The 10,000-nt window shown below is 46.9% G+C and overlaps 1 protein-coding gene across 1 annotated transcript in view; it reads left to right on the forward strand.

Annotated features, from left to right (window-relative positions):
• The window catches only part of aig1 (androgen-induced 1 (H. sapiens)), a gene marked incomplete at its 5' end in the record, with an annotated part of 34,902 nt that overhangs the window by 1,996 nt on the left and 22,906 nt on the right, over positions 1–10,000 (forward strand). The window contains one exon of the mRNA XM_079525451.1: positions 8,902–9,057. Coding sequence (XP_079381577.1) covers positions 8,902–9,057 — 156 coding nt within the window. The remainder of the gene's footprint in view (positions 1–8,901; positions 9,058–10,000) is intronic.

Below are 10,000 nucleotides of genomic sequence, written 5' to 3' on the forward strand. Positions count from 1 at the left end.
TTTCTAAACATGTTGTTCATCACTTCATTATGAACAACATTTCAAATTTATATAAAAAAAATAAAAATAATATTATATATATATTTTAATAATCAATATCGATTATTTATCGCGGGAGGACGTATCGATATATATCGCCATATCGATATTTCAGCACACCCCTATATAGCAGCCCAGAGGATGACTTGATTTCCGGTTTCGTCATCATAACGCAACGGCCTCGTCACCAGCTCCGGGAAACAAATCCGTTGTTTCTTTTTCGTTGTTTTAAAACGGCGAATTAAACGCATTAAACAAATGGGCGGGTTTAGCGTGTTAGGCGCGGTGGAACCCTGGATTAAACCATTTAACCCATTTTGGGGCGGGAACCCCTTTTGGTGTTAGCATTATGTTATGCTTTAGCTATTGAAAAATAGCAGATCTACAAGCTCATAGCGCACCACCGAGTGGCGCGCTACGAGCTTGTAGGTCTGCTATTTTTGAAAAATCGAAGAACGACTGACATAGAAACATAGCTTTTTCAGAAAACTGTCAGGATGTAGAAGACATTTTTAGAATCTGATCTCAGGTCAGAAATAGAATGGGTTAAAGCCCTGAAAGTGTTACGGTGCATGTATGGTTTTGTTCCACCGACTATTATTGTGTTATTTATTTATCCTTTGAACTAGAAAAGTCGCAATTTTTGAAGAATTGCAAAGTGTGGTCGCTTACATAGGCGTTGGGGGAGGGGAGGCATAGGGGGGAGGGGAGGCGTAGGAGGGGAGGCGTAGGAGGCGTAGGGGCGACTGTGGCTCAGGAGGTAGAGCAGGTCGTCCAATGATCCATGGGTCGGCGGTTCGAATCCCGGCTCCTCCTGTCTACATGTCGAAGTGTCCTTGGGCAAGACACTGAACCCCAAATTGCTCCCGATGTGCTGGTTGGTACCTTGCATGGCTTCCGCCACAATCGGTATGTAAAGCGCCTTGGATAAAGGCGCTATATAAATGCACCATTTACCATTTACCATTTAGGTCAGATCAACATGAAAAGTCAGGTCAGCTCCATATATGGAGATGTCACGACTGGAAGACACGTAATGCAATGCAATACATTGATAAATGTATCTGTAGGTTAGGTCTTGTAATGAACTAATTGATTGATTGATGAATTAATTGGTGTATTCTTTCAGTGTCTGTCTCTCAGTCTGGTCGTCATGTATGAGGTGCATGGGCCACCAAATAATTGGCACAAACTATGATTGACTAAACTCGATGAAGACCTGAGGCAGATTCTAAAAATGTCTTCTGCAAGTGGGGTCCGGGGACCCCCAGGGGTCCTTGAGGGAGTTCCAGGGGGTCCCCAGCTAAATGATAGTTATGGGTCTGTAACTATATGAGAGTTGTACAAATGGAACCAAATGGACCCTAACGGGACATTTGGTTCCATTTGTACACTATCAGAGTTAAATTAACATTGCTTTTACAATATAAATTGGGGTAGCAGAGATAGAAATGCCATTAAACGGGAGTCCGTGTAGACTATAATGCATGCAAAGCTGGGGGTCCCTGAAATTAAACGGGTTGAGAATCACTGCTTAGAGCCGTATAAATCTTTTCATATGGGGGTCCGCGGCATGTATTTTCTAATGGGGGTCCGCGGGGCTAATGAGTGTCAATTTGGGGTTCCGTGACATGAAAAAGTTTGGGAACCACTGCATTAGAAGACATTCTTTGAATCTGAAGTGTAAAATCATGCAGTTCTTCTGGGGAAAAAAAAACAAAACAAAAAACTATATGTTGGCCGTGAGAGAAGTTCAAGTGTACGGGCTCTGATCCAGAGAAGGCTGGGAAACGCTGACGCAGCCCGTGCATTTCGCACGCACGCACGCACGCACGCACGCACGCACGCACGCACGCACGCACGCACGCACGCACGCACGCACGCACGCACGCACGCACACAGTAGTACATGCATGCAGGAAGATACACGAACACCACACACCCAGCCATGTCTATGTTGCATGAACACACAGGTACTGTACAACCGCATGCTCCCGCACACACATATAGGCGCGCACACGCACGCACGCACACACACACTGCAGTGGTATACCACGACCAGATGTGGTAACAGGGTGTATTTCCTGGTTGTTGTGCGGGGGGAGGGAGGGGGGGGGGGGGTTAGTGGGGGGTCATTAAGTAAACCACCAGCAGAGAGAGGAGGAACACGCTTAATGTGGAAAATATGACGCACACACGCACGCTGGCTGGCTGACTGACTGGCTGGCTGACTGACTGGCTGGCTGACTGACTGGCTGGCTGGCTAACTGACTGGCTGGCTGGCTAACTGACTGACTGACTGACTGACTGACTGGCTGGCTGGCTAACTGACTGGCTAACTGGCTGGCTGGCTAACTGACTGGCTGGCTAACTGGCTGACTGGCCGGCTGGCTGGCTGACTGGCTGGCTAACTGACTGACTGACTGGCTGGCTGGCTAACTGGCTGACTGGCCGGCTGGCTGGCTGGCTGACTGGCTGACTGGCTGGCTGGCTGGCTGGCTGACTGGCTGGCTAACTGACTGGCTAACTGACTGGCTGGCTGACTGGCTGGCTAACTGACTGGCTGGCTAACTGACTGACTGACTGAGTAGATGATTTGCTGACTGACTGACTGACTGACTGACTGACTGAGTAGATGATTTGCTGACTGACTGACTGACTGACTGACTGACTGACTGACTGACTGACTGACTGACTGACTGAGTAGATGATTTGCTGACTGACTGACTGACTGACTGACTGACTGAGTAGATGATTTGCTGACTGACTGACTGACTGACTGACTGAGTAGATGATTTGCTGACTGACTGACTGACTGACTGACTGACTGAGTAGATGATTTGCTGTTCAGAAGACTCTGGCCTCACTGTCCACTGTCCACTGTCCACTACGTCTTCAGCAAAACTATCAATACTGCTACATAGAAATACTCTGTCACAAGTAAAAGTACTCGAGTACAAGTAGTGGCATGAAAATGTAGGCCTACTTAAAGACAAAGTATACCAAAAGTATAAGTAGGCCTATCCCCGTTGTGCAGAAGGCTCGCTTTTCAAGTTTTCAAATTGAAATAGGCTAAAAAAACATTTTGAAAATAGCTGATCTACAAGCTCAAAATGCATCGCATTTTTTGGACGCATTGTGAACTTGTAGATGGGCAATTTTTTTAATATTCGAAATGTATCTATAAGGCTGAAGTGGGTAATGTATGTTTTGTAATAATCGAGAGAGAGAGAGAGAGAGAGAGAGAGAGAGAGAGAGAGAGAGAGAGGGGGAGAGAGAGAGAGAGAGAGAGAGAGAGAGAGAGAGAGAGAGAGAGAGAGAGAGGGAGAGGGAGAGGGAGAGAGACAGAGAGAGAGAGACAGAGAGCGCGAGAGAGAGAGAGAGAGAGAGAGACAGAGCGCGAGAGAGAGAGAGAGAGAGAGAGACAGAGAGCGCGAGAGAGAGAGCGCGAGAGCACATCTGTCATGAAGAGAGCGCCATTTCTGTCAGATATCCCAGCATGGGTGTAAGGCCTCCTCAACTACAGTGTAATAGAACAGTAGAGCTGTCACAGTTTGTAAACTCACACACACTCCATATTCCGGCCAGTCCTCTAGCACGCACGCACGCACGCACGCACGCACGCACGCACGCACGCACGCACGCACGCACGCACGCACGCACGCACGCACGCACGCACGCACACACACACACACACACACACACACACACAGAGAGAGAGAGGACATGGGAGTCGAGCCAGTGGTCGTATTACAGTACATTACCACACAGTGTTCATGGGAATTGTAGGATTAAGCTCCAGCCCGCCTCAGAGACAGATGCATGTAGCGATATTTCGAGCGTTGGATTCATCACCCGCCAAGTTGGCTAGTAGCATGACAGCTCTTATACCGCCGCCGCACTCAGTGTTTTAACCCGTTTAGGGCGGGAAACCCCCTTTTGGTGTTTTCAAGCATTATGTTATACTTTAGCTATTGAAAAATAGCAGATCTACAAGCTCGTAGCGCGGCACCGAGTGCCGCGCTACGAGCTTGTAGATCTGCTATTTTTTTTTTAAATCGTGAAAATGTGGCGTAAATCTTTGAATATATATTCTTTCAGACTGAACGTTTTTAACTCAAATCTTTGCTTCTGGGGGAGGTCCCTGGAACAACATCTTTTCAGATGGGGGGGACGGAGGCATATTACATATCATTTTTGGGGTCCTTGACATGAAATATTGAGCACCACTGACATAGAAACATGGGGTTTTTCAGAAAATTGTCATGATTTTTAAAATTCATTTTTAAAATTTCGTCCTGGTCTAAATGGGTTAACGTTGGCGTGGTTTGGCGGGGCGTTCACTTCAGGCCCTCGCTATTACGCACGCACGCACGCACGCACGCACGCACGCACGCACGCACGCACGCACGCACGCACGCACGCACGCACGCACACACACACACACACACACACACACATGGGCCCCAAATGTATAGTGCCATATGATCAGCCCCGAAAACGGAACCATGTGCATCTGGAGTCGATCCACATGGGAACCAGTGTTGATTTCGTCGACAAAAACGATGACGAAAAATGTCCGTCGACTACCTTTTAACCCATTTAGACCTGAGTCTTCTAAATCCTGAAAAACCCATGTTTCTATGTCAGTGGTTCTCACAGGGTTAAACCCCATGTTTCTATGTCAGTGGTTCTCACAGGGTTAAACCCTATGTTTCTATGTCAGTGGTTCTCAAACATTTTCATGTCAAGGACCCCCAAAAATATATGTAATCGGCCGCCGACCCTCATCTGAAAATATGTTGTTCCAGGGACTCCCCCAGAAGCAAGGCTTTTGAGTTAAAAATGTTCGCTTTGAAAGAATATATATTCAAAGATTTGCACCACATTTTCACGATTTTTCAAAAATAGCAGACCTACAAGTTCGTAGCGCGCCACTCGGTGCCGCGCTATGAGCTTGTAGATCTGCTATTTTAGAGTCTTCTAAATCCTGAAAAACCCATGTTTCTATGTCAGTGGTTCTCAAACATTTTCATGTCAAGGACCCCCGAAAATATATGTAATCGGCCGCCGACCCTCATCTGAAAATATGTTGTTCGCTTTGAAAGAATATATATTCAAAGATTTGCACCACATTTTCACGATTAAAAAAAAATAGCAGACCTACAAGTTCATAGCGCGGCACCGAGTGCCACGCTATGAGCTTGTAGATCTGCTATTTTTCAACAGCTAAAGCATACAGTAACATAATCCTTTAAAACACCAGAATGGGTTAAACAAAAATGAAATTAAAACCTAAAGGGATAACTCACTTTTAAAAATAAACGTTTGTCATTTTATCGTCTACTCAGGCTCATGTGAACACCACAGACAATGTTTAAGGTGCTCGATATCAGTATTTAGATATTTGATATTAATTTTAGCTGCCACGCCTCCTTTCTTATACAAACCCATTGTTACTATCAAAAGTTCCATTTTAACCATTCATCGAAACGAAAATACACGCTTTAAATTTTTTTTTTTTTACTGTTTTCAATTATTTTTAATATTTTTGTCTCCACCAGGCCGAAGGCATGGGGAGAGAGTATGTTTTGCACTCCATCCGTCCGTCCGTGTGTCCGTCCGTCCGTGTGTCCGTCCGTCCGTCCGTCTGTGAACAGCTAATCTCTGGCACCGTTGGCTTGATCGCAGCCATACTCTGCACACACACTCCCTGAATGCCAGAGCTGAACCTCTGCCCCAAAGTTTTCACATTGGCCTGTTATAGCGCCACCAGGAGGCCGCTTTGTGCAAAACAAATGTTTTGACAGTACACCTACCGATTTTGTCCAAACATTACGCAAATTGGTACACAGTCTCTCTAGAGCCATTCAACAAAACGCGTCTTTCTGATTTTTCAGACTCCATCCTGATTGGCTAAGATTGGCTTCCAAAGTTCGCAGGAGTGCTCCATTTCAAACAAAATGCTGCAAATCATGAACACATTTGCACGCACATTCCCACTAGGTCGAGGAAGAAATGCCACTTGAATATTTTCAACTCAGCCTCATGGTGGCGCTATAACTGGCCGATTTGTGTTTTTACCTATAACTGCACCGATCTGTGTAAAACCATGTATGCACACTCCCTAGAGGCCAAGGAAAAACCTTTGCCTTGAATTTTTCACATCTGCTCTTTATAGCGCCACCAGGAGGCCGACATATGTAAAACACATTTTCTAATATTACTCCTTCAGATTTTATCCAAATTTCACGCAAATCGGTACACTTGCTCTCCATAGTCATGTGATCATGTGATTTGTTTGATTTCTCATAATTATCCATCCTGATTGGCTACAATTGGCTTCTAAAGTTTTCAGGAGTAGCCCGTTTTGTACCCGTTTTGTACAAATTGCCACAACTCCGCAACGCAGCGTCCGATTGCGGTGAAACTGTGCATGCCTATTCCCACTACTAGGCTGAGGAAGAAATGCCACTTGACAGTTTTCAAATCAGCCTCATGGTGGCGCTACAACAGGCCAAGTCGCGTCACACACACACACACACACACACACACACACACACACACACACACACACACACACACACACACACACACACACACACACACACACACACACACACAAATAAACATGTTTATATTACTCCTAAACATTTTGCCAAACATCACACACAATCCTATCCTCCTGGTGGAGACCTGTGCCCAGAAGGGCACTTTTTCTAGTTTATTATGCAAAGGAGCCTGCAGGAGGAAAATAAATATCTAAAATAGGGGTTCCCTTCATAAATAAGTTAAAGGTTATATTTGGTGATTTCACTTCAAATATCACTTATTTTTTTTGTTTTGTTGTGATAATCCTCCCTACTATAGATTGTGCTGACCATATAAGGAGTTCCTCCCTGTCCCCAGTTAACCCCTGAGGGTAAAAAAAAACGTTTCGTTTTTGGCTAGGTGGCCCAGCCTTCATCCAATCAGGAGAGAGAGGGGCCTTCCACCAATCATGACCGAGCAGGGGCGGGCCTTGGTGTGCGTGCTGTTGGCCTGTTGCGTGTCCCCCCCCCCCACTGTAGTGTGTGCATGTGCACATCTTGTTACCGGGGCGGACCGGGGGGTTTTCCAAATCACCCAAATCACTGAATTCTCCTTTAAAGCTGCTATAAGCAATAATATGTCAAAATTGTAATGACCTTTTACTTATATATTTTTTCGGTATTCAGACAGCCAGGGCATAGGCCCAGAGGCAGAGGTCCAGGCAGGGCATAGGCCCAGAGGCGGAGGTCCTGGCAGGGCATAGGCCCAGAGGCGGAGGTCCTGGCAGGGCATAGGCCCAGAGGCGGAGGTCCAGGCAGGGCATAGGCCCAGAGGCGGAGGTCCTGGCAGGGCATGGGCCCAGAGGCGGAGGTCCTGGCAGGGCATAGGCCCAGAGGCGGAGGTCCAGGCAGGGCATAGGCCCAGAGGCGGAGGTCCAGGCAGGGCATAGGCCCAGAGGCGGAGGTCCAGGCAGGGCATAGGCCCAGAGGCGGAGGTCCAGGCAAGGCATAGGCCCAGAGGCGGAGGTCCTGGCAGGGCATGGGCCCAGAGGCAGAGGTCCAGGCAGGGCATAGGCCCAGAGGCGGAGGTCCTGGCAGGGCATGGGCCCAGAGGCGGAGGTCCAGGCAGGGCATAGGCTCAGAGGCGGAGGTCCTGCAGGCAGGGCATAGGCCCAGAGGCGGAGGTCCAGGCAGGGCATAGGCCCAGAGGCGGAGGTCCAGGCAGGGCATAGGCCCAGAGGCAGAGGTCCAGGCAGGGCATAGGCCCAGAGGCGGAGGTCCTGCAGGCAGGGCATAGGCCCAGAGGCGGAGGTCCAGGCAGGGCATGTAGGCCCAGAGGCGGAGGCTTACTATCTACTTTCACCAGCAAATCTTTGAACGTTTTCAACTCAAATCTTTGCTTCTGGGAGCATATCTTCAGATGGGGGTCGGCGGCCAAATACAGATAATCCTGGGGGTCCTTATTGACATGAAATAGCATAGGTATTTCAGAAAACTGTCGGGATTCAGAAGACTTTTTTTTTTAAACGTCGACGTCAGGCCTAAATTTCATTTCAGAAAACTGGAGGATTTAGAAGATTTCTTTTTCAATTTTGAGGTCAGGCCTAAATGGGTTAAAAAAATATGTATTTGGCCCCCGACCCCCATCTGAAAATATGTTGTTCCATGGACCTCCCCAGAAGCAAAGATTTTAGTTCAAAACGTTCGCTCTGTAAGAATATATATTCAAGGATTTGTTAGCTAAAGCATAACATAATGCTTACAACACCAAAAGGAGTCCCCGTTCAGAATGGGTTAATCCATTCAGGACGGGAACCCCTTTCTGTGTTTTACTTTTAACTTTTTTAAGCATTATGGTATACTTTAACTATTGAAAAATAGCAGATCTACAAGCCCATAGCGCGACACTCGAGCTTGTAGATCTGCTATTTTTGATAAATCGTGAAAATGTGGTGCAAATCTTTGAATATATATTCTTTCAGAGCGAACGTTTTTAACTCAAATCATTGCTTCTGGGGAGTCCCTGGAACAACATATTTTCAAATGGGGGTCGGCAGCCAAATATATACAGATAATTCTAGGTGTCCTTGACATGAAAAAGGTTTGAGAACCACTGATATATAGAAACATGAGGTTCTTCAGAAAACTGGTTTACGATTTAGACGCTTTTCTTTTCTTTTTAGAATCGGCCTCAGGTCTACGTGGGTAAATGGGTAATGATAACTGAAAAGTCATTAAAGCAACAGTTTAATGAAACTAACGACGAAAACTATAGGATTTCTCTTTTGACGCCATCTTTTGTCCGTCCCCCCCCCCCCCCCCCTCCCGTGCAGGTGATCCAGGCGGTGTTCTTCGGGGTGTGCGTGCTGACCGACCTGTCCAGTCTGCTGACCAAAGGCATCGACAGCCGCGAGCAGGAGAGACAGCTCAGGAAGCTGATCGGCCTGAGAGACTGGATGATGGCCGTGCTGGCCTTCCCCGTAGGAGTGGTGGGTACAGTACATGCGCATTTGTGTGTGTGTGTGTGTGTGTGTGTGCGTGCGTGCGTGCGTGCGTGCGTGCGTGCGTGCGTGCGTGCGTGCGTGCGTGCGTGCGTGCGTGCGTGCGTGCGTGCGTGCGTGCGTGCGTGCGTGCGTCAAGGACCCACACGTCGATGTGTGATTTTGGCGAGCTAATCTTGTGGCTGACTGACAAACGTTGTAGAGCTTCCACAGTGGCATGCACAGACATTTAGAGGGGCAGGTGTTCAAGTGAAAAAAAGGGCACCATGTGCAGCACGTGGAACCGGCCAAATAGTGTGAGATTTAAAGATTTTGGGCCATAAATAACATATTAGAAGCTTTTTATCAATGTCACCATGGTCCACATACTGTACAGTGTACACTGTACAATTATTATACCTCAGGAGCAATTAGGGGTTCAGAGTTTTGCTCAAGGACACTTCGACACTAACTCTGGGGGGAGCCCGTGTTCGAACTGGCAACCTTGCGGTTACCATCCAGCCACTCTACCCCTGAGCCACCGCCGCCCCCCCAAATATAGCTATTAGGGGTTAGGGCATTCACTTCTAGTAATTTTTACTTGTTGACTAGTTGCCTAGTTCTAGTTGTTTAACTACCTATTATGTACAAAATAAAAAAAAATAAAAAAAATAAACTTTTTTATTTTTTGAAATAAATATTTGTACATTGAAAAACTGTGTACATGGTGACTATAACTATAATCTACCTGATCTTGAGGCCTACAAAATCGGGAAAAACAAAACAAAAAAAAACGTTTTTTTATTTATTTTTTATCAATTAGTCAACTAGTACCAACAAGGTCGACTCAACTAGTCGACTAGTTGCTTAATGCCCTGGCGCCACCCCCCAAATATAGCTATTGGGGGTCCCCCAAGGTATACAACTTTCCTAGAACCCCTGCCCCATGTAT

The sequence above is a fragment of the Electrona antarctica genome, assembly GCF_951216825.1.
Source record: "Electrona antarctica genome assembly, chromosome: 17".
NCBI classification, from domain to species: Eukaryota; Metazoa; Chordata; class Actinopteri; order Myctophiformes; family Myctophidae; genus Electrona; species Electrona antarctica.